This window comes from Balaenoptera musculus, chromosome 4, assembly GCF_009873245.2.
Source record: "Balaenoptera musculus isolate JJ_BM4_2016_0621 chromosome 4, mBalMus1.pri.v3, whole genome shotgun sequence".
In the NCBI taxonomy this organism is placed as follows: domain Eukaryota; kingdom Metazoa; phylum Chordata; class Mammalia; order Artiodactyla; family Balaenopteridae; genus Balaenoptera; species Balaenoptera musculus.
The window spans coordinates 19,618,972-19,644,045 of record NC_045788.1 but is presented as its reverse complement, the minus strand read 5'-3'; the positions used below and the strand labels follow the sequence as shown (position 1 = coordinate 19,644,045).

The 25,074-nt window shown below is 37.6% G+C and overlaps 1 protein-coding gene across 5 annotated transcripts in view; it reads left to right on the top strand.

Moving 5' to 3' along the window:
• The window catches only part of PIK3CB (phosphatidylinositol-4,5-bisphosphate 3-kinase catalytic subunit beta), a 199,080-nt gene that overhangs the window by 103,296 nt on the left and 70,710 nt on the right, over window positions 1-25,074 (top strand). For 3 of the 5 annotated variants that reach the window (XM_036851089.1, XM_036851088.1, XM_036851091.1), the window contains 3 exons: window positions 1,347-1,526; window positions 3,730-3,900; window positions 4,864-4,941. In XM_036851089.1, the coding sequence (XP_036706984.1) occupies window positions 1,347-1,526; window positions 3,730-3,900; window positions 4,864-4,941 (429 nt within the window). Of the gene's footprint in view, window positions 1-1,346; window positions 1,527-3,531; window positions 3,538-3,729; window positions 3,901-4,863; window positions 4,942-25,074 lie in introns of those variants that run through there. The other 2 variants (XM_036851092.1, XM_036851090.1) reach the window with 2 other exon arrangements.

The following is a 25,074-nucleotide window of genomic DNA, read 5'->3' as shown; positions in this document are numbered from 1 at the left end:
TGGATTCAAGCAGTCATAGAACTTAATGGTGAAAGGAGTTTAGACATCATCTAGGCAGACTCTTTATATAACATAATAATTCTTTTCACCATCCTTTATATCCTGTGTCTCTAACCAAATACATCCAGTTGCTATGGGAGCCCTCTGCCTACTGAAGTAGCATGTTTTCACTGTGAGCAAGCACACATTTAAATTTTGAATTTAAAAAATTAAATTCAAACGGTCTTTCTGTGACTTCTGCTCGTCTGGTTATACTTTCCTATTTAATAAGTATCCATTCAATCTCTCTTTATTCTACATGCCAGATATTCAGATAATTGGAATATAGCTATCACATGTCTCCTTAGTCTCCTTTTCTTCTGGCTAGATACTTCCCAGGGATTAAACCAAAAATTCGTAGAGTTTTTGATCATACAGAATAGTAAATTTTTAAGTTATGAAATAATTTTAGGAAGTCACATAGAGTTTATAGATTTTTTAAAAAAATAAATTTATTTATTTTATTTATTTATTTTTGGCTGTGTTGGGTCTTCGTTGCTGGGCGCGGGCTTTCTCTAGTTGCGGTGAGCGGGGGCTACTCTCCGGTGCGGTGCACGGGCTTCTCATTGCGGTGGCTTCTCTTGTTGCGGATCACGGGCTCTAGGCACGCGGGCTTCAGTAGTTGTGGCACGTGGGCTCAGTAGTTGTGGCTCGCGGGCTCTAGAGCTCAGGCTCAGTAGTTGTGGCGCACGGGCTTAGTTGCTCCGCAGCATGTGGGATCTTTCCGGACCAGGGCTCGAACCCGTGTCCCCTGCATTGGCAGGCAGATTCTTAACCACTGCTCCACCAAAGAAGCCCGAGTTTATAGATTTTTATTTAGGCTATTATTGCTTTAAAAAAAAACCAAACCCCATACCGTAATTTATTGCCAACACTATTTCATAAGTGAATAAACATTTTACCGTCAAAAAATAGGAATGACAGAATCTCAGAATAAAGGATGTTTGGCAACCTACTCCATCATACATGCATCTCCCCGCCCACCCCCCCTCAAATTCTATAAAATTCTCATTTGGCCATTTCACCATCACTGCTGATAACCAGCATTGGGAAGCAGCATGTGGGAACACTAAACTAAAAATGAGATGAACTGTAACAAGGTATTCATTTAGGTTAAAAAATGATTTTCCAGGATTGGTAGGGGGAAAGAAAATTTACTGGAAATTAAATGTAAAGGATGTACATGTGTAAACATTATGTATAGTTGTATACAGTGTAGTACTTAATAATAAGTACAAATGTAAAGAGTGATTTTTTTTTTCCAGTGTAAATACAAAATTGCTTCTTTTTTCTACCCCCCTTTTTAGGATGTGTTTAGCTTTCAAGTATCTCCTAATATGAATCCTATCAAAATAAATGAATTGGCAATCCAAAAACGTTTGACTATTCATGGGAAAGAAGATGAAGTTAGCCCCTATGACTGTGTGTTGCAAGTCAGTGGGAGAGTAGAATATGTGTTTGGTGATCACCCACTAATTCAGTTCCAGGTATGTGTTTTAACTATCAATTTACCATTTATTTACATTTAGTCATGAATTCTTTGAGTAGATGTTTTATGCAGGGAATTGATGTGCCTCAGGTTATTTTTGGAGTATAGTGGAGTTTAAATAAGATATGTGCATTGCGACACCCCTTCCCCCAGCATAAGGTATGCTATTTAAAGAAGCTTTGCCTTCAAGGAACTTGAGGATATTTTTGTTGAAATTACATTTGGAGACTAAAAAATGGTCGTTACATAAAGAATGCTGGGTTAAGTGCCAAGTTAGAGGTAAATAGTAACAGAATTTTAGGAAAATATGTGATTACTCTTTCTTTAAAAATTTATTTCATTTATTTATTTATTTTTGGCTGCATTGGGTCTTCGTTGCTGCGCTCAGGTTTTCTCTAGTTGCGGCGAGCGGGGGCTACTCTTCGTTGTGGTGTGCGGGCTTCTCATTGCCGTGGCTTCTCTTGTTGTGGAGCACAGGCTCTAGGCGCACGGGCTTCAGTAGTTGTGGCACGCAGGCTCAGTAGTTGTGGCTCGTGGGCTCTAGGCTCACGGACTTCAGTAGTTGTGGCGCGCGGGCTTAGTTGCTCTGCGGCATGTGGGATCTTTCCTGACCAGGGCTTGAACCTGTGTCCCCTGCATTGGCAGGCGGATTCTTAACCACTCTGCCACCATGGAAACCTGTGGTTACTCTTATTTGTGATTTTTGTTGTTTGTTTTAAGCAAGAGGGATACAGGCATGCCAGTTATTAAGTGATGTCTGTTTCAGAAGGAACTCTGATTTATTACCAGGTAACAGGGGATTTTGTATCCTCCCCTTCTTTTTTTTTTTCAAATTTTTAGTGTAGCCCTTAATCCTTGGTTTAGTAGGTAGAAGGTCTAGCAGCAGTTATAACCTCTGTGCACAGCTTTGGGATCTGTGGCATTCTGACAGTAAGTGCTTGAACTCTAGCCTGTGAGAGGAAGAAGGAAGATGAAAAGTGCTTGGTGGTAACATCTAAGTACTGACTTCTTCCCTTCATGTTCTGCCATCTTTTAAGTAGCCTCCTGCTTCTTTAACACTTTTTTTTAAACCTTAATAAGGGGAAAGTATATTGTTTTGCTCAAACTGGAATTTGTTATTACAAAGAAAACTAAAGACGTGTGTGTTTTTTGTACAAGGTCATATGAGAAAGAAAATATACAATGAAGGTGAAGGAACCTGAAGGAAATGAAATGATACATCTTTCATAGTGAAAAGTTTTTGAATGAATATATTTATCATACTATCATGTTAACTCCCACTTGTACGCCAGTCTGGAATTTTTTTTTTGTTTTTTTCCAAAAGTGTATTTTCAGTGGTTCTGAATTGAATACAATATACTGAGTCACACTTTATATCTGTATAGGAAATTTATTATAGTGAGGAGTACATTGGATTTCTATTCATTATGTTAGGAATCTTTGGTAATGTGAATAACCACCCCTCTTCTTATATGCCTCTGGAGAATCATCCTGGTTTCATGGAAATGAAACTGAGCATCAAGCTCGGATGGCCAGTAAGTTTTTGATGGAAAGGCAGTAATGGATGCCTGGAGCCCTGTGCTGAAAAGGTACCAGGTCTGCCTCAGAGATCCATGGAAATGTGGCCACCTCAGGACTTATAAAAAATGGCCACATGTGTACTACGTATTCACCTTTCCTGACTTACTGGTCAGAGCTTGCAGTGTGGCATCACAGTCTATGACGATCAAGTCCTGCCCCTGGAAAGGTGTGCCAGTTGGTCATACTGTCATGTATTAAGTGCAGAGAAGAGAAAACAAAACATCTATACTGTGGCACATATTTCTCCAAGGTTTAGCAAACAGAAAAGAAGTCAGACAGGTGGATTTAAATCCAGGTGTTAAAGATACTAGCTGTGTAACTTAGCCTTCTGATTTTCAGTTCTTTAATCTATTAAAAGGGGAAAATCTGTCTTTTAGAGTTATGAAGATTAGCTCTAACGTACAAGAAGTATCTAGTTCAGTTCTCAGGTACGTAGATGTTCAATTAATTGTAGCAGTTTTATGTTGTGATTTTTATTTCTCATATCCTTGACATTGAGTTGTTGTTTAAGATACACTTTCACAGTGCATTTGTTCTAGTGTTGTTCAGCTTAATTTTATTCTTCTGTTGATTTAAGTTTTGCTTGAAAATCCTTACCTTATTCTTTCTTGCCACTGTAGTATATCCGGAACTGTGTAATGAATAGAGCCTTGCCCCATTTTATACTTGTGGAATGTTGCAAGATCAAGAAGCTGTATGAACAGGAAATGATTGCCATAGAGGCTGCCATAAATCGAAATTCATCTAACCTTCCTCTTCCTTTACCACCAAAGAAAACTCGAATTATTTCTGTAAGTTTCATGTGTGAACCTTTGGTAACCCCAAAAGGCACGTGATTTTTTGGGTTAGGTTGTATGCTTAAGCCTCACACGTATATTCTTTGCTTAGTTTTCCTTCTGTGGAAAATGCATCTTTTCCACAGAATATTAATATTAATATGAATTAATATTAATATTCCACAGAATATTAATGCATATTTGCCAAAGATCCATCACCATTTATTAGTAATTATCTTTTTAGCTACCCTTCTTTTTCCTTACTCAGGCTACATATGATTGTAAACAGGCCATTTATGTTTTCGATTATCTTTTGGTGCTAAAGATAAATGCCCTCAAATTTGAGATATTTTGAGATTAGAGCTAAATGTGGGACTTCAAAGAGCAAGTTGAGCATTCTAGTAGAAAAGTTAGATGTGCTGAGATAGTTGATTTTCTGGTATATCTCATTTCTGTCAGTTTATCTATAATAGTGTTTTGGTATAATTTGTCTGTTTTCTTTCTTTCTGATTGAATACTTTTAGACTTTAAATGTAACAAAGGCATCATTTTTTTCTAGAATGTAATATATTTGTATAAAGCAAATCTTAAGTTTGTATTCATTAGAACACAACAGTTTTAAAATAGTTCTTCAGTCTTAAGAAATTGCATGTTTAACCATTCCTTGATGATTAAGTTATTATCTTTATATTAATTTATTGGTCAATTCTTAATTTATGCAAAACTTTTAATACTATTTTTTAATGGTGTTTAGTGAATTTCTTAGCAATACTGGAATGCTGCCTGTTTTGCCTTGAGAACTAAGTGCTAGTGGTTGTGATGGTTAATTTAATATATGTGATTTTCAGTTGTTAGTTCAGAGGTGTATTTTCATTATTTTACCAATGGAAATGAGAACTGATAAGGCTATTTCATTGCTAGCATAGAATATTCATTTCGTTCATTAAAATACTCTGTCTTTATTTCATTTTTTTACAGCATGTTTGGGAAAATAACAACCCTTTCCAAATTGTCTTGGTTAAGGGAAATAAACTTAACACAGAAGAAACTGTAAAAGTGAGTACTTGTTAAGATTTGAATTTATCTTCTGCTCCATTATTTGAATAAGTCACTGATATGCTCAGTCAAAGTCACATTGGAGATGAATTTTACCCATATTGGTTAACTACAGGAGATAGAGTATGGTATATAGGACAATTAAGAATTTTTGTTTTAAAATATTCTTTGAATAGTTTGAGATGTACTGGATAGATTGACATTTTCCCAGTGTATATAATGGAAAAGAAATTGGTTTAGATCAAGAATTCAGCAAGTAAAATTTAAGCCAAACCTATAGGTCACATGTTTCTGTGCAGGCTTACTCTCCTTTCTCAGCTTTGCTTAGAGCTGCACAATAGCCTCTCTTACCCCCTCCCCCTTTTTTTTCCATTTAAACTTTCAGAAAATGTAATATTATTTCCTGAAATAAAATAGATGACTCTATTGTAGACCACAACTTGTTAACACATGAGGATTTATTGCACTACCCCTACAGTTAAGACTTAACAAGGCATTTTGTCTGAAAGTGTAAAGCATACATTTTCCTCTATTTTGCTTGGCAGGAAATTAAGTGAATAGTTTTGTGATCCAAGAAAGAGATTCAGTTAGTTTGAGATGTTTGCTGGCATGAGGATATATTCAGGAGCACCTTGCCAAAGATTACCAGTGGCTTGCTTTTATAAATGGACATTAAAGATTCTTTGGGTAGCTGTCATTAAAATAAGGGATTTTTTTCACTTATATTCTTAGCTAGATTTTAATTTTTTTTTTAATTTTATTTATTTATTGGTTGCATTGGGTCTTCATTGCTGCACGCGGAGTTTCTCTAGTTGCGGTGAGCGGGGGCTACTCTTCGTTGTGGTGTGGAGCACGGGCTCTAGGCGCACGGGCTTCAGTTGTGGCATGCGGGCTCTGTAGTTGTGGCTGTGCTAGAGCACAGGCTCAGTAGTTGTGGTGCACGGACTTAGTTGCTCCACGGCATGTGGGATCTTCCTGGACCAGGGATCGAACCTGTGTCCCCTGCATTGGCAGGCGGATTCTTAACCACTTCGCCACTAGGGAAGTCCTAGATTTTAATTTTTAATGAGTATGCTTATGGCCAATTAGCCTTTGTTTTCTATTTTAGTGGTAATTTAATTTTTCCCTTTAATTTAAATTTTCTTTATTAATTTTTTCCAATGGCAAAAGTATAACATGATTGTTGCAACAGGCAAAAAAAGTCCAAACATGATTTAAGAAAAAAGTTGCTGATCTCTCCTCCCCATCTCTTTACCATCATATGGGATTCAAGGTCAACAGGCCTTGAGTGACCTCCATGTTTATACAAATATATATTCACATATGGTTTATACAAATATATATAAACATATTGTTGTGTTTATTTTGTTGATTGGTCGGTTTCTTAAAGAAAAGGGATGATGTTATATATATTATTCTATAATTTGATTTCTTCACTTTATATCTTGGATGGTCCTCTGGATTATTAAATATTTAGTAGAGTTCCTCAGGAATTATATTTCTTTTTTTTTTTTTTTTTACTTTTTATTTTATTTTATTTTTTTCACGCACACACACTGTATTTTATTTTTACAAGAGATAAACTGACACCAAGCATTGTAAATGGATGACCACAACAAAAGCAACAATGATTGCAATTACCAAACACGAAACACACTCATACTATGTCATAACATTGACATTCAGTCCAGTAATCCTCCACTGTAACAGCTCCTTTACTTTGCAGTGAAAATTGATTTGTATATTTTTTGCCTCTGAGTCCTTGTGGGATTTTTCTTTTTTTTAATTCAAACAGAAAGTCACAATATTATAGTCATCCTCATCAGTTCACTCAGTCCCATGGAATTAATTTTTTTTTTATCTTGATCTTTTGTTAGCACTTTTATGAATTCATCAGTTTTCCATTAGAGTTCTGAAAATGCTTACTCATTCAGTTCAGCAGTATAGTCAGTTACCAGAAACCTGTACTTGTCAGAGTCTTTTCCATGAATTCTTTGAAGATGAAACCCTTTTATAGGAACATTTTTGCAAAAGCATCAGAGTACACCCAGAACTGTCTGTAATTGACAAAAGACTTAAAAATGACCACGGTTAAAGATTTGATGAAAGTTCATAATAATGCAATTGACAAAGAAATTTAGTTATTTCTGAGATATACATTTTAAAGTAATAACTAGAATTATGACTTATAACATTATACCAGAACATATAAGATTTTTAGAAATTTCATGTAATGTCTGAAACATTTATATTAACGTATTTCCATACAAATAAACCAAACAAAGTTTAATATTAGTTGTTTATTTGTTTGTTTGTTTTTTTGTACTGCAGGTTCTTATTAGTCATCAGTTTTATACACATCAGTGTATACATGTCTATCCCAATCATCCAATTCAGCACACCGCCATCCCCACCCCACCACGGTTTTCCCCCCTTGGTGTCCATACGTTTGTTCTCTACATCTGTGTCTCAACTTCTGCCCTGCAAACCAATTCATCTGTAACATTTTTCTAGGTTCCAAATATCTGCGTTAATATACGATATTTGTTTTTCTCTTTCTGACTTACTTCATTCCGTATGACAGTCTCTAGATCCATCCACGTCTCAACAAATGACTCAATTTCGTTCCTTTTTATGGCTGAGTAATATTCCATTGTGTATATGTACCACAACTTCTTTGTCCATTCGTCTGTCAATGGGCATTTAGGTTGCTTCCATGACCTGGCTATTGTAAGTAGTGCTGCAATGAACATTGGGGTGCATGTGTCTTTTTGAATTATGGTTTTCTCTGGGTTTATGCCCAGTAGTGGGATTGCTGGATCATATGGTAATTCTATTTTTAGTTTTTTAAGGAACCTCCATACTGTTCTCCATAGTGGTTGTAGCCATTTACATTCCCACCAACAGTGCAAGAGGGTTCCCTTTTCTCCACACCCTCTCCAGCATTTGTTGTTTGTAGATTTTCTGATGATGCCCATTCTAACTGGTGTGAGGTGATACCTCATTGTACTTTTGATTTGCTTTCTCTAATAATTAGTGATGTTGAGCAGCTTTTCATGTGCTTCTTGGCCATCTGTATGTCTTCTTTGGAGAAATGTCTGTTTAGGTCTTCTGCCCATTTTTGGATTGGGTTGTTTGTTTCTTTAATATTGAGCTGCATGAGCTGTTTATATATTTTGGAGAGTAATCCTTTGTCCGTTGATTCGTTTGCAAATATTTTCTCCCATTCTGAGGGTTGTCTTTTCGTCTGTTTATGGTTTCCTTTGCTGTGCAAAAGCTTTGAAGTTTCATTAGGACCCATTTGTTTATTTTTGTTTTTATTTCCATTACTCTAGGAGGTGGATCAAAAAAGATCTTGCTGTGATTTATGTCAAAGAGTGTTCTTCCTATGTTTTCCTCTAAGAGTTTTATAGTGTCCGGTCTTACATTTAGGTCTTTAATCCATTTGGAGTTTATTTTTGTGTATGGTGTTAGGGAGTGTTCTAATTTCATTCTTTTCCATGTAGCTGTCCAGTTTTCCCAGCACCACTTATTGAAGAGACTGTCTTTTCTCCATTGTATATCTTTGCCTCCTTTGTCATAGATGAGTTGACCATAGGTGTGTGGGTTTATCTCTGGGCTTTCTATCTTGTTCCATTGATCTGTGTTTCTGTTTTTGTGCCAGTACCATATTGTCTTGATTACTGTAGCTTTGTAGTATAGTCTGAAGTCAGGGAGTCTGATTCCTCCAACTCTGTTTTTTTCCCTCAAGACTGCTTTGGCTATTCAGGGTCTTTTGTGTCTCCATACAGATTTTAAGTTGATTTGTTCTAGTTCCATAAAAAATGCCACTGGTAATTTGATAGGGATTGCATTGAATCTGTAGATTGCTTTGGGTAGTATAGTCATTTTCACAATATTGATTCTTCCAATCCAAGAATATGGTATATCTCTCCATCTGTTGGTATCATCTTTAATTTCTTTCATCAGTGACTTATAGTTTTCTGCATACAGGTCTTTTGTCTCCCTAGGCAGGTTTATTCCTAGGTATTTTATTCTTTTTGTTGCAATGGTAAATGGGAGTGTTTCCATAATTTCTCTTTCAGATTTTTCATCATTAGTATATAGGAATGCAAGAGATTTCTGTGCATTAATTTTGTATTCTGCAACTTTACCAAATTCATTGGTTAGCTCTAGGAGTTTGCTGGTGGCATCTTTAGGATTCTCTATGTATAGTATCATGTCATCTGCAAACAGTGACAGTTTTACTTCTTCTTTTCCAATTTGTATTCCTTTTATTTCTTTTTCTTCTCTGATTGCCGTGGCTAGGACTTCCAAAACTATGTTGAATAATAGTGGTGGGAGTGGACATCCTTGTCTCGTTCCTAATCTTAGAGGAAATGCTTTCAGTTTTTCACCATTGAGAATGATGTTTGCTGTGGGTTTGTCATATATGGCCTTTATTATGTTGAGGTAGGTTCCCTCTGTGCCCACTTTCTGGAGAGTTTTTATCATAAATGTGTGTTGAATTTTGTCAAAAGCTTTTTCTGCATCTATTGAGATGATCATATGGTTTGTATTCATCAATTTGTTAATATGATGTATCACATTGATTGATTTGCATATATTGAAGAATCCTTGCATCCCTGGGATAAATCCCACTTGATCATGGTTTATGATCCTTTTAATGTGTTGCTGGATTCTGTTTGCTAGTATTTTGTTGAGGATTTTTGCATCTATATTCATCAGTGATATTGGTCTGTAATTTTCTTTTTTGTAGTATCTTTATGTGGTTTGGGTACCAGGGTGATGGTGGCCTCATAGAATGAGTTTGGGAGTGTTCCTTCCTCTGCAATTTTTTGGAAGAGTTTGAGAAGGATGGGTGTTAGCTCTTCTCTAAATGTTTGATAGAATTCACCTGTGAAGCCATCTGGTCCTGGACTTCTCTTTGTTGGAAGATTTTTAATCACAGTTTCAATTTCATTACTTGTGATTGGTCTATTCATATTTTCTGTTTCTTCCTGGTTCAGTCTTGGAAGGTTATACCTTTCTAAGAATTTGTCCATTTCTTCCAGGTTGTCTATTTTATTGGCATAGAGTTGCTTGTAGTAGTCTCTTAGGATGCTTTGTATTTCTGTGGTGTCTGTTGTAACGTCTCCTTTTTCATTTCTAATTTTATTGATTTGAGTCCTCTCCCTCTTTTTCTCGATGAGTCTGGCTAAATGTTTATCAATTTTGTTTATCTTCTCCAAGAACCAGCTTTTAGTTCTATTGATCTTTGCTATTGTTTTCTTTGTTTCTATTTCATTTGTTTCTACTCTAATCTTTATGATTTCTTTCCTTCTGCTAACTTTGGGTTTTGTTTGTTCTTCTTTCTCTAGTTCCTTTAGGTGTAAGGTTAGATTGTTTATTTGAGATTTTTCTTGTTTCTTGAGGTAGGCTTGTACTGCTATAAACTTACCTCTTAGAACTGCTTTTGCTGCATCCCATAGGTTTTGGATTGTCGTGTTTTCATTGTCATTTGTCTCTAGGTATTTTTTGATTTCCTCTTTGATTTCTTCAGTGATCTCTTGTTTATTTAGTAACGTATTGTTTAGCCTCCATGTGTTTGTGTTTTTTACGTTTTTTCCCCTGTAATTCATTTCTAATCTCATAGCATTGTGGTCAGAAAAGATGCTTGATATGATTTCAATTTTCTTAAGTTTACCGAGGCTTGATTTGTGATCCAAGATGTAATCTATCCTGGAGAATGTTCCGTGCGCACTTGAGAGGAAAGTGTAATCTGCTGTTTTTGGATGGAATGTCCTATAAATATCAATTAAATCTCTCTGGTCTATTGTGTCATTTAAAGCTTCTGTTTCCTTATTTATTTTCATTTTGGATGATCTGTCCATTGGTGTAAGTGAGCTGTTAAAGTCCCCCACTGTTATTGTGTCACTATCAATTTCCTCTTTTATAGCTGTTAGCAGTTTCCTTATGTATTGAGGTGCTCCTTTGTTGGGTGCATATATATTTATACTTGTTATATCTTCTTCTTGGATTGATCCCTTGATCATTATGTAGTGTCCTTCCTTGTCTCTTATAATATTCTTTATATTAAAGTCTATTTTATCTGATATGAGTATAGCTACTCCAGCTTTCTTTTGATTTCCATTTGCATGGAATATCTTTTTCCATCCCCTCACTTTCAGTCTGTCTGTGTCCCTAGGTCTAAAGTGGGTCTCTTGTAGACAGCATATATACGGGTCTTGTTTTTGTATCCATTCAGCCAGTCTGTATCTTTTGGTGGGAGCATTTAATCCATTCACGTTTAAGGTAGTTATCGATATGTATGTTCCTATGACCATTTTCTTAATCGTTTTGGGTTTGTTTTTGTAGATCCTTTTCTTCTTTTGTATTTCCCACTTAGAGAAGTTCCTTTAGCATTTGTTGTAGAGCTGGTTTGGTGGTGCTGAATTCTCTTAGCTTTTGCTTGTCTGTAAAGCTTTTGATTTCTCCATCGAATCTGAATGAGATCCTTGGCGGGTAGAGTAATCTTGGTTGTAGGTTCTTCCCTGTCATCACTTTAAGTATATGATGCCACTCACTTCTGGCTTGTAGAGTTTCTGCTGAGAAATCAGCTGTTAACCACATGGGAGTTCCCTTGTATGTTATTTTTTTTTTTTCCCTTGCTGCTTTCAATAAATTTTCTTTGTCTTTAATTTTTGCCAATTTGATTACTATGTGTCTCGGCATATTTCTCCTTGGGTTTATCCTGTATGGGACTCTCTGCGCTTCCTGGACTTGGGTGGCTATTTCCTTTCCCATGTTAGGGAAGTTCTCAACTATAATCTCTTTAAATATTTTCTCTGGTCCTTTCTCTCTCTCTCTTCTCCTTCTGGGATCCCTATAATGCGAATGTTGTTGCATTTAATGTTGTCCCAGAGGTCTCCTAGGCTCTCTTCATTTCTTTTCATTCTTTTTTCTTTATTCTGTTCCGCAGCAGTGAATTCCACCATTTTGTCTTCCAGGTCACTTATCTGTTCTTCTGCCTCAGTTATTCTGCTATTGATTCCTTCTAGTGTAGTTTTCATTTCAGTTATAGTATTGTTCATCTCTGTTTGTTCTTTAATTCTTCTAGGTCTTTGTTAAACATTTCTTACATCTTCTCAATATTTGCCTCCATTCTTTTTCCGAGGTCCTGGATCATTTTCACTATCATTATTCTGAATTCTTTTTCTGGAAGGTTGCTTATTTCCACTTCATTTAGTTGTTTTTCTGGGGTTTTATCTTGTTCCTTCATCTGGTACAGAGCCCTCTGCCTTTTCATCTTGTCTATCTTTCTGTGAATGTGGTTTTTGTTCCACAGGCTGCAGGATTGTAGTTCTTCTTGCTTCTGCTCTCTGCCCTCTGGTGGATGATGCTATCTAAGAGGCTTGATGGGAGGGACTGGTGGTGGGTAGAACTGACTGTTGCTCTGGTGGGAAGAGCTCAGTAAAACTTTAAACCACTTGACTGCTGATGGGTGGGGCTGGGTTCCCTCCCTGTTGGTTGTTTGGCCTGAGGCAACCCAACACTGGAGTCTATCTGGGCTCTTTAGAGGGGCTAATGACAGACTCTGGGAGGGCTTACGCCAAGGAGTACTTCGCAGAACTTCTGCTGTCAGTGTCCTTGTTCCCACGGTGAGCCACAGGCCTACCCCACCACCTCTGCAGGAGACCATCCAACACTGGCAGGTAGGTCTGGTTCAGTCTCCCCTGGGGTCACTGCTCCTTCCCCTGGGTCCCGATGCGCACACTACTTTGTGTCTGCCCTCCAAGAGTGGAGTCTCTGTTTCCCCCAGTCCTGTCGAAGTCCTGCAATCAATTCCCACTAGGCTTCAAAGTCTGATTCTCTAGGAATTCCTCCTCCCGTTGCCAGACCCCCAGGTTGGGAAGCCTGACGTAGGGCTCAGAAACTTCACTCCAGTGGGTGGACTTCTGTGGTATAAGTGTTCTCCAGTCTGTGAGTCACCCACCCAGCAGTTATGGGATTTGATTTTAGTCTGATTGCGCCCCTCCTACCATCTCATTGTGGCTTCTCCTTTGTCTTTGGATGTGGGGTATGTTTTTTGGTGTGTTCCAGTGTCTTCCTGTCAATGATTGTCCAGCAGACAGTTGTGATTCTGGTGTTCTCACAAGAGGGAGTGAGAGCACATCCTTCTATTCCGCCATCTTGGTTCCTCCCTCGGGTATTATATTTCTAAAGGCAGAAATCACGTATAGGCAAATACACCCTCAAGTCATATGGAGTGTTTTTTTTAAACATATATGTATGATTTTGCTTAGTAGTTTGTATGTATACATGTATAATTTGCATTCTAAAAATGGGAATTCCTACTTGTTCTTCCCATTTTTTAGGTTATTGTATTTATTACTTATTTAATGCTTTTGTAGTTATTATTTCTCTACAGCCTTTTGTTGTTACTTAGTTTCTTCCTGAAGAAGACCAAAGAAGCATTCACTACATGCTTTATTTTTCTTGAGCATTATGCTTTATTTTTGTCATTGACAGATTATTTGTTAGTGACATTTTATTTCCATAGGTTTTAACAACTTCCATCAGCTATTTCAAGGTGGATTGATTCTATTGTTTGTGGTCATATATTCATAGGAATAATGGGCTTAATTAAAAGTACCCTCCCCCCCAGTCCATCTAATTCTCTAGTTCCCCCTCCTCCAGCTTTTTCTCTTTCCAGTGGGGTTACATAGTTGAATTTAAGTAAATTAATGCAAGTATGGCGTGACTTTCTTGTAGGTACACCTCATTCTTTTTAATTGCTACACAGGTTAGGAGTTCCATTACAATGTTGAAGAGAAATGTGGGGGAAAAAAAAAGGTGAGGGGTAGATGCGGAGCAGGGAACTTTCTTTCTTTCTTTCCAAACTTTATCCTTTTCTTAATGTACTGGCTAGGACTTTCAGTATGATGTTGAATAGAACTGCTGAGAGTAGATGTATTAGTCAGGATTCTCCAAAGGGGGGAAAAAAATAATAGGGTGTGTGTGTGCGTGCATGTTTGTGTTCACACACACACACACACACACATACACACACAGATTTATTTAAGGAATTGGCTCACATAATTAGTTGGCAAACTAGAAATCTAGAGGAGCCAATAGTTTAGTTCTAGTCTTAGTCTGAAGGCCTGAGAACCAGGAGGCACCTATCATGAAGTTCCTGTTGAAGTTCTGTATGCTCAAGACCCAGGAAGAGCTGATGTTAGATAGTCAGGCAAAAATTCTTTCTTACTCTAAGTAGGACCAGTGTTTTTGTTCTATTCATTTCTTTCACTGATTGGATTACCACCACCTACTCTAAGGAGGGTAATCTGCTTTAGTCAGTCTACCATTTAAATGTTAATCTTAGAGGGGGAAAAAAAAATCACTCTCACAGAAACACCCAGAATATCTGGATGCCCCAAGGCCCAGTCAAACGGGCAAACGAAATTAACCATCACAGTAGACATTTTTGTTTTGTTCTTAAAGCAAAGCATTTAGTCTTTCAACTTTAAGTATAATATTACCTGTAGGTTTTTTGTACATGCCTTTTATTCAAGAAATTCTCTTCTGTTTCTACTTAGCCAAGAGATTTTATCGTGAAAGGGATAGAAAAAGTTGCACTTTGTCCACTGCTTTTTCTGTATTTATTGAGGTGATTGTGTAGTTTTTATATTTTGGTCAGTTAATTTGATTGATTTTCAAAAGTTAAGACCAACCTTGCATTTCTGAAATAGGCACCACACATTGAAGATGTAGTAGCCCTTTTATATATTGCTGGATTTGATTTATTAATATTTTGTTATGAATTTTTATGTCTGTGTTCACGGGGAATATTGGTCTGCACTTTCCTTTTTGTGTAATGTCTTCCTCTGGTTTTGGAATCAGGAAAATGTTGACCTTATAAATTGAGTTGAGAAACCTTCCCCTCCTCAATTTTCTGAACAAGTTTACGTAGGATTGGTATTATTTCTTCCTTAAATATTTGGTAGGATTTACTCCAAGCCACCTGAGCCTGGAGTTTTTTTTATGGGAAGGTTTTTAATTAGAAATTTAATTTCTTTAATAGATACATAGATAGTCATATTTTCTATTTCTTTTGTGTCAGCTTTGATAATTTTTGTCTTTGGAAGAATTTGGTTTAAGTTGATAAGTTTATTGGCATTAAGTTCATAATAACCCCTCAAATTAGTTTTATCTTGCTGTGTAACAAATTACCACAAACCTAGCAGCTTAAAACAACACCTATCTATTAGCTCATATTTCTGTTGTTCAGAAGTCTAGGCATGGTGTGGCTGGGTTTTCTGCTTATGGTCTTACAGGGTTGAAATCCAGGTGTTAGTTGGGCTACATTCCTTCCTGAAGCTCTAGGGAAGAATCTGCGTCCAGGATGATTCAAGTTATTGGCCACATTCAGTTCCTTGCAGTTGTAGGCCTGAGGTTCTCCTTTGCTTGATGGCTTTTGGCTAGGGATTGCTCTCAGTTACTAGAAGCACCTTTCAGGTCCTAGCTCTGTGGCTCTCTCTATTTTCAAGTCTAGAAACAGAGAACTTCTTCAGCATTAAATCCTTTTTTTGCTTTGAATCTCTTGCCAGAAGATCCTGGTCCCTTTTAAGGGCTCACCAGTGGGTCAGGCCCAGGAAGGATAATCTCCCTTTCTTTTGTTTTGTTTTGGCCATGCTGCTCAGCATGTGGGAACTTAGTTCCCAGACCAGGGATCAAACTGGCGCTCCCTGCAGTGGAAGCACAGAGTCTTAACCGCTGGACTGCCAGGGAAATCCCTCCCTTCCTTAAAGGACCCTATGTCATATAGTAAAACGTAATCACAGTAGTGAAATCCATTGTAATGGCAATCCCAGAGATCTTACTGGGCACATGATTCTCTGGAGTCTGTAATGAAATCCTAGGTGTTCAGTGAAGATTCACTACTGTGCCTGGCTGGCATTTGAATGTCTTTCACTGTTAAAATGCTTAGAATTCTGTAGTATACAGCTTCCTGGTTGATCTTTTCCCCGCCTCGTGGCATTTCCCTTTTCAGGTCTGCATCTTAATATTCAGGAGAAGCCTTAAATCAGTGCTGCTCAAAATCTAGAAGATGGTATTAGTGCAGATATAGAGAACTCAGAAAGCCCTCTAATTATAGCACTAGTTGGAATGGGTTCTTCTAACTCTCAGAGAGAGTGGGGATCTCCCCATTTTTTCCCTCTCTTTTTTGTTTTCTGTTCTTTTCTCTGTTCTCATTTGCCCTAGTCTCCCAAGAAGTCCTGTGGCGGCAGTAACAGAGCAGCAGTGGCAGAAGCAACAGTATTGGGGACAGGCCTAAAATGCAGAGTTGAACCTTCCTCTTTGACTAGAGGAGTTGTAGCCCTAAGAGAATGGGACATATCCTGATTGGCCTCCCTCCTTTCCCTTTCTGTCCTTCTCTTTTTGGAGTAGTTGTAGGAAATGTGGATGAATAAAGCCTCAGTTTTCTGGCTAGGTGACAAGAGGAGGGGAGCCCCAGGCAACCAAAAAATACTTGGATGGGGCTTCCCTGGTGGCGCAGTGGTTGAGAATCTGCCTGCCGATGCAGGGGACACGGGTTTGAGCCCTGGTCCGGGAAGATCCCACATGCCGCGGAGCAGCTGGGCCTGTAAGCCACAATTACTGAGCCTGCGCGTCTGGAGCCTGTGCTCCGCAACGAGAGGCCGCGACAGTGAGAGGCCCGCGCACCGCGATGAAGAGTGGCCCCCGCTCGCCACAACTGGAGAAAGCCCTTGCACAGAAACGAAGACCCAACACAGCCAAAAATAAAATAAATTAATTAATTAAAAAAAAATACTTGGATGATTTCAGAGTGGGACGAGCTCAGGAAACTTCTAGGTTTATTCCTGAGCTGTACATATATGGATCAGCGTCATAATTGCCTATATACTTTGAGAACTGAACTGTGGCCTAAACCACCACCCAAGTCTCAGACTAGTCACTGTATGGTGCACATGCAGGACAGATCCAGATAGCCCTGCAAAGGATTTGAAAACTGAACTGGTATTGGAACCACAACTCACAGAAGGTTTGTTGGAACTTGCAGCCAGAACCTAACCATTGTCTCCTAAAACAAACATCAACATTCTCTGTAGGATATAAACAAAACCGAGAGTCTTATAACATAATAGTCAAAATGTGTAGGATATATTTCAAAATTAATTGGCATGTAAAGAACCAGGAAAACCTCAAGTTGTATGGACCATGAGAATCAACAGGCATCAGTGCTGAGATGACATAGATGTTGGAAGTATTCAGAAAGTTGTTAAAGTAGTTATTATACAAATGCTCTAACAACTAAGGGTAAAACACAAACAATGAAAAGGAATGGAAAAATAGAAAGTCTCAACCAAGATATACAGTTGTCCATCAGTATCTGCAGGGGTTTGGTTCCAGGACCCCCAGAGGACACCAAAAGCCACAGAAGTTCAAGTAAGTTCCTTATATAAAATGGCATAGTATTCTTTTTTTTTTTTTTTTTTTGGCATAGTATTCTTATACAACCTATGCACATCCTATACTTTATTATTATTATTATTTTTTTTTTTTTAACTTTTGGGTTTATTTATTTATTTATTTATTTAGTTATTTGTGGCTGTGTTGGGTCTTCATTTCTGTGCGAGGGCTTTCTCTAGTTGCGGCAGGCGGGGGCCACTCTTCATCGCGGTGCGCAGGCCTCTCACTATCGCGGCCTCTCTTGTTGCGGAGCACAGGCTCCAGACGCGCAGGCTCAGTAAATTGTGGCTCACGGGCCTAGTTGCTCCGTGGCATGTGGGATCTTCCCAGACCAGGGCTCGAACCCGTGTCCCCTGCATTGGCAGGCAGATTCTCAACCACTGTGCCACCAGGAAGCCCCATATTATTATTATTTTTAAAATTAATTAACTTATTTTATTTTTGGCTGCATTGGGTCTTCATTGCTGCACGTGGGCTTTCTCTAGTTGTGGTGAGCTGGGGCTACTCTTCGTTGCGGTGCGTGTGCTTCTCATTGAGGTGGCTTTTCTTGTTGCGGAACACGGGCTCTAGGTGTGCGGGCTTCAGTAGTTGTGGCACATGGGCTCTAGAGCGCAGGCTCAATAGTTGTGGCGCACAGGCTCAGTTGCTCCGCGGCATGTGGGATCCTCCGAGGCCAGGGCTTGAACCCATGTCCCCTGCATTGGCAGGCAGATTCCCAATCACTGAGCCACCAGGGAAGCCCCACATCCTGTACTTTAAATCATCTGTAGATTACTTGTAATACCCAATACAATGTAAATGCTACGTAAATAGTTACCGGAGTGCAGCAAATTCAAGTTTTTCTTTTTATCACTTTCTGGAAGTTTTTTTCCAAAATATTTTTTATCAGTGGTTGGGTTAATCTGTCAGAACCTGTGGATAAGGAGGGCCAGCTAATTAAAAAACTCTGGGGAAAAAAAAAACCCTCAATGGACTCAATAATGGAAGTAGTGTGAAACGAAAGAGTAGTGAACTTGAAGATTAATCAATAAAATTTTCTAGTTTGAACGGAGAGAAAAATGGTTGGAGGAGAAAAAACTTCACAGAGTCTCAGATACCTGTATGACAATATCAGAAGGTCTAACACGTGTGTAATCTGCATCTCAAAAGGAAAAGGGAAGGAATGAAGCTGAGAAAAACTAAACTAAAGAAATCATCACTGGGAGCTTTCCAAAGTTGGCAAAAGACATAAATATAGCATGTTTAAGAAGCCCAACGAACCCTAAGCATGATAAACCCAGAGAATTCCAAGCTCAGATATATTCCATATCAAAAATCATAACTTGGCTCTTCCTAGTTAAAAATCATAACGCCTCATAAGCCTAGTTACATGGCTGTCACCACTCCTAACCTGTTAAAATAGATATAACCTCAGGAAAGAAAAAACTATCTTAATCTTTTTGTCTTCTTATTTCAGTACCTAGAACACTCAATAAATATTTGTGCAATGAATGAATACATTTTAATGTAACTGTCTCTAACATCTTTATATCCTTAGTTAAAGGTAGCACAGGACTCCTCCCACTAAGCCAGAACAAACCTGCCTTTTTATTGTGATATACTTCATGAAACCCTGGGAATTTCAGCCTATTCATGTTACTGATCTTTTTTTGGGTGTCTAATATCAGAAGGGTAAACGTAGTGGATTTTGGCCATATCGTCGAACAAGAAGGAAATTAGGTGTTGATGTTGGGAAAAAGTTTCATATCTTGGCCAACACAACGTTTTTAATTGGTGAGTTCAGGAATGCGGTCTCTGCAGGCTTGGCACACCCTTGCTGTAGCACTGTGGAACGTCCTTTACATAACAAAGCCTGCCTTCTCTTCATCTCCAAGTATTCTGGGACTTGTGAAAAAGTGTCTCTTTGGAAGCTTACTGAAGTTGGACAGTGAAACATGTGACTGTAATTAAACTTGATGGTCCTTTAAAATTCTCAACTTTTCAGAGCCTGAAGGTGATTCAGACAAAGCATCAGGAAATGTGACAATTTTGACAAAATTTCACATGATATAAATTTAGAGAATGGTTTTTCTTACTGCTTTTTCTGAAAACAAAAACCTTTTTTAATGTCTTCTACTATGGGAAATTCTAAGCTCAGAAAACACAAATTTTTTCACTTTATTTTAAATGTAGATAATGTTTTCGTCTCTTGTTTGTTTTTAACCATGTATGAACTTCAATTATTTTAGTGAATTACCAGGAGATTTCTCAATCAGTCATAGTCCTAATGACTTGGTCTTAAGTATATCACACTTTGACTATTAGAGAATGATTGATATTTCAACAGTTTTCTTCAGAATGTGCAGGGTCATTTTTGTTTATTGTTACCACACCCAAGTTAGATTCATTCTTTATTGTTATTCTTTTCCACACCACACCCTTGGCTGTTGCTGTTTACAGCTAGTATAGGACTTTGCTAGGTCATTATACTTGAGTGCTTTTTTGAGCTTTGTATCCAGCTGATCCATAATTTTACTGTGTTCCATATATCTGAATTTTGCCAGAAGTTGGTTGATAGAACTATAACCAGCATTTTTTGTTTTGGTTTTTTAAGTATTAACATTTATTGAGTACTTATAATGTAGTGGGCTCATTTGTTTTTATTTCTCAAAAACTGTCAAAAACCAAGAGACGCAAACGTTTTTAAGCTCAGCAATTTATTTTAAGTAGCTTGTTTTTATCACAAAAACGTGGAAAAATATTTATTTTTAAACTTGTGATTTTTCTGAATAAACTATATATTCTGTATACAAAAGGTGATAAATTCATAAGTCTTTAATGTCACTGAGAGTAAGAATTGAATATCATTTTTATTCTGAAATGCCTATCTTCCATCCTATCATACGAAAGTTTTATGTATGTTTTGTTTTATTTATGATTTATCTACTCTCATTTCACAAAATGGTTTGAGGTGAGCTCGCTTGCGTGTCCCCCACACACACACACACCCAGTCTCTCATACATACACAAAAAAATATACAAAGTGTGACTTTTTAAAAAATAATCGAGGATATTTAATAGTTGAAAAAGCCAAGAGCAAGATTTGCAGCAGGTTGTTTATAACTGCAGGATCCTGTATAACTGCTTGATGCGGACTACCGATTTCGCTCTCTGCCGGCAGTATAGGTAGTAGCCAAAGCAAAGGGAGCACGGTCAGCCATAGCACGTAGAGTCTCTTGAGATAAAAATAACTTAGTCAGTCATACGGTTGTAGTTCATCCTTATGTTGGAAGTGGAGAGGTGTTTAGCAGTTCCTTATGAAGGAGACACAGTGGGTGATAAAGTGCGCACCAAAATCCCTGCCAACATCATTATAGTGGGTAAAATGATGTTTCACATGTCTGTCTCTTATAATATCTTTCACTGGGTAGACTTAAAATATAATATTGACAGTGCAATTCAGAAAAAATCATTCTGTGTGATACCAAAGTCATTCTGTGTAATTCAGTCTAAGTACCGTACTCAACCATGTGAGTATTTAGTTGAATGGTAATATTTGGACTTTCCGAAGAAATAAATATATTGCATGACTTTCTGGAAGTTCTGTATATGTATTTTTACTCAAAAATGGGTTTTGGATAAAGATTAGGCAGTAGAGACTTTGTTGTGGCCATTTAAGCTCAGATATATATATATATATATATCTGATATTGATTATTGATATATGTATATAAGATCAAAGCCTAGAGTGGAATTAAAGTAGTCTTATAGACATGAAGTTCTTACGTGGGGTTTACATATGAATAGATGACAACCCCATCCCATCAGCCGTACACCTTTACATGGAGATCTGTGGAGTGTCAGGTGTCTATGAATTAACCTGCATTTTTCAGGAAGAAAATACACTTTAAGCCTTCTACTTCATGTAACATACACCCTATCCTCAATCTGCCCCACCCACATGACTTCAGAATTTAGTAACAATGATCTATCTGTAGTTGGTAAGTATTGGATTCTGATTTTTATAGTCGGTACATAATTTGGTCTTCCTCATTACTTGTTTTCCTTATAAATAATAGTTGTTTAGTATTTTATTGCCCTAATGTTTCATAACTTCTAAATAGAGTAGATTGACAGATAGGACATATCCTTCAGAACATGTCATCTTCAAGTAATAGACAACCTGACAAAACAAGTAGCTTAAATAGGGCTTTCAGAGGAGAGTAACTCTGTGGAAGTTCTCAGCAGTGAAGGAAAGGCAAGAAATAGTTCTTGTAGTGATGAAAGAATAATTTTACATTTGGCTTTGGTCGGTCATGGTGCTGGTCTGCCCAATAATATTTGGCATGGAGGAGAGGCAGGTAATCAAGTTTATCCAGGACATGGGCCTCAGATGAGTATGCCAAAGGAGAGACAGGCACTGGCAGAGGGTTTTGGTGAGGGTGAAGGCAAACAAAGCTAATGGAGAAATGGGGAGGTGTTGATTATTGAAATGGAGGCCTTAGTGAGGGCAGGGAAGTGTTCCTTTGGGAGTGTTGGAGTGAGTTGGAAGGTGAGATAGTTGGAGAGTAAGATGTAGGAATTACTGATTTGGAGGTGCTAGGGTGTGGTAAAGTCAAATTCAGGGTGTGATCGTGGATTGTGTGGCTGAAGGGAGTGAGAGAAAGTACTGTGGAGATTTTGATGGCAAGGTCCTTAGAGGTCAGATGGATTGTTTGCTTCAGGCATGTGGACCCTGCCTCAATACCTCTTAGTGGTTTACCTCTTGCTGATATTCTTCAGATCTTGGAAAACAATAACTAATATCTTCTTTGTAAGAAAATTGAAAAAACTGTACTACCTTTGCTTATGGTTCTCAAGCCTTTGCTTCCAGCCCAGATATCTATTCAGTTCCATTCTCTGTTTTCACATGGTACATACACATTTTTAAAGCCAACTTATGTTTAACTTCCCCATCTCATTCTCTTCCCCCCAAGACTGCCGTTCCTCTTATATTTGGTAAGGCAGCTAGAGTTGCCCTTCCCCCTTACCTACCATCGATAATCAATTGATCACATAGTGTTGATCCTACTTCGTTAATATTCTTTACTATGTATTTCTTCCTCTTTGCCTTCCAGACCTTTTCATAGCCAGGCCTTTACTGTCTCTCCCTGAATTACAACAACAGCCTCCTCACTGCTCTCCTTGCCTCTATTTTCACACCTTTCCTTATGCCCAAGCATCTCTACCCCCTGAAGACAAAGTAGTCCTTTAACTGTTTAAGTTGTATTCTGCTTGGTGGTCTTAAGTGGCACGGACTTTGCTGCTAGCCTCTCCAACTCGGGCACCTGCCACGGTCCTCATGTGCATCTAGCTGTACTAGGCTGTTTTTTGGTTCTTCAGGCATGCCAGGGGAGTTTGTCTTTGCACAGACAGTAGGTTTCTCCGTTTTTTTTCTCTGCCTGTTGAACTCCTTTTGATATAATGTTTGGTACAACAGTGGTGGAACCTTTCTTAACCTCCTGATAAATTAAGACCTCCCATCCATTGCCTGTCTTCCTGAGGTATATTAGAAAGGAAAAGAAAACTTAGAAATCCAGGTTTGGTGCACTCTCTCTTCCTACCTTTCATATAATTTTACTAACACTAAATGCCATTTATTGAGCATTTCATGATGGGACCATTTCTTAATTGCTTAGGAGAAAGTATTGTTTTATAGTTCTTACAGGCAACTAAAATTTTCTTTACAGAATAAAGTAATTATGAAAATGAGAAATTGTGTTTCAGTATGCTTTTGCTTATTCCTATTCTGTCTTGGCTGTTAAAAATAGTAGTCTTGTCAGGTTCTCATAGTTTAGATACTTTGAGGATAGCATAAAGATAGACACAAAGGTTTCCTAAAAGTACTGTTACGTAAATCCTTCTTTGTAATTATCCATATTTTGTTTTTCACAAACTAAAAATGAAAGCCCCCAGACTTCTTTGCCTAATTTCAGGATACACGAAATATTATTTAAGGTAGTATAGAGCCATGGACTTAAACGAAGGTTGGTTAAGGCTACGGCTACTAAATCTTGAAACTAGTGGTTTAAAAACAAGGAGAGAAATCTGAATGGTTGTTTTAAAAAAGTAATACCAAAAAAAATCATTTCCATTTTCATGCATACCTTCATTAAATTTAATGAGTTTTGGATTGATCGTGTGCATTTGGTGTTACATTGGTGTTTAGGATCTTAAATTTAGAGCATCTGTCTATTTTATGTGATACTTTCTAGAATATTAATCTTAAAATATTTTAAAGATAAAATTATAGATTCCATATATAAGTGATATCATATTTGTCTTCCTCTTTCTGGCGTACTTCACTTAGTATGATAATCTCTAGGTCCATCCATGTTGCAAATGACATTATTTGATTCTTCTTTATGGCTGAGTAATATTCCATTGTGTATGTATGTACCACATCTTTTTTATCCACTCATTTGTCCATGGACATTTAGGTTGTCCAAGATACAAATGAACTTATTTACAAAACAGAAAGAGTCTTACAGGCATAGGAAACAAACTTATGGTTACTAGGGGAAAGGGGGGTGTAAATTAGGAGGCTGGGATTAACACATACACACTACTGTATATAAAGTAGATAAACGGCAAGGACTGTATAGCACAGGGAACTGTACTCAATATTTTGTAATAACCTATAAGGGAAAAGAATCTGAAAAAGAATTATATATATTATAATATATATAATATATATATTCAGTTATATATAACTGAATCACTGTGTTGTACACCTGAAACTAACATGACATTGTAAATCAACTGTATTTCAATTAAAAAAAAGATACTGTATATATGTCGATGCTACTCTCACTTCACCCCAGCTTCCCCCTCCCCACCTGTGTCCTCAAGTCCATTCTCTACGTCTTTATTCCTGCCTTGCCACTAAGTTCATCAGTACGATTTTTTTTTTTTAGATTCCATATATATGTGTTAGCATATGGTATTTGTTTTTCTTTCTGACTTACTTCACTCTGTATGACAGACTCTAGGTCCATCCACCTCACTCCAAATAACTCAATTTCGTTTCTTTTTATGGCTGAGTAATATTCCATTGTATATATGTGCCACATCTTCTTTATCTGTTCATCTGTCAGTGGACATTTAGGTTGGTTCCATGTCCTGGCTATTGTAAATAGTGCTGCAATACACTACCGAATGTAAAATAGATAGCTAGTGGGAAGCAGCAGCATAGCACAGGGAGATCAGCTCGGTGCTTTGCGATGACCTGAAGAGGGTGGGAGGGAGGCTCAAGAGGGAGGGGATATGGGGATATATGTATGCATATGGCTGATTCACTTTGTTGTACAACAGAAACCAACACAATATTGTGAAGCAATTATACTCCAGTAAAGATCTATTAAAAAAAAATCCTGTGCCATACATTCAGTCACCAAGAAAAAAGAAAGATGAAATTATGAAATATAATCCAAGATCACTTAAGAGAATGACAAAACACCAATATTCTTGGTATCCTACTATAAACTACTTTTATTTGTATTCTTCTCTGCACACTGTCAAAATGTGAATATGCTTTTAATGAGTATATATAGTATTTATTATTTTATTTTTCATTTAAGATTATATCATAAATCATTTCCTCCTTGTATACAGTGTAGGCTTCATGATGGATTGAATGTA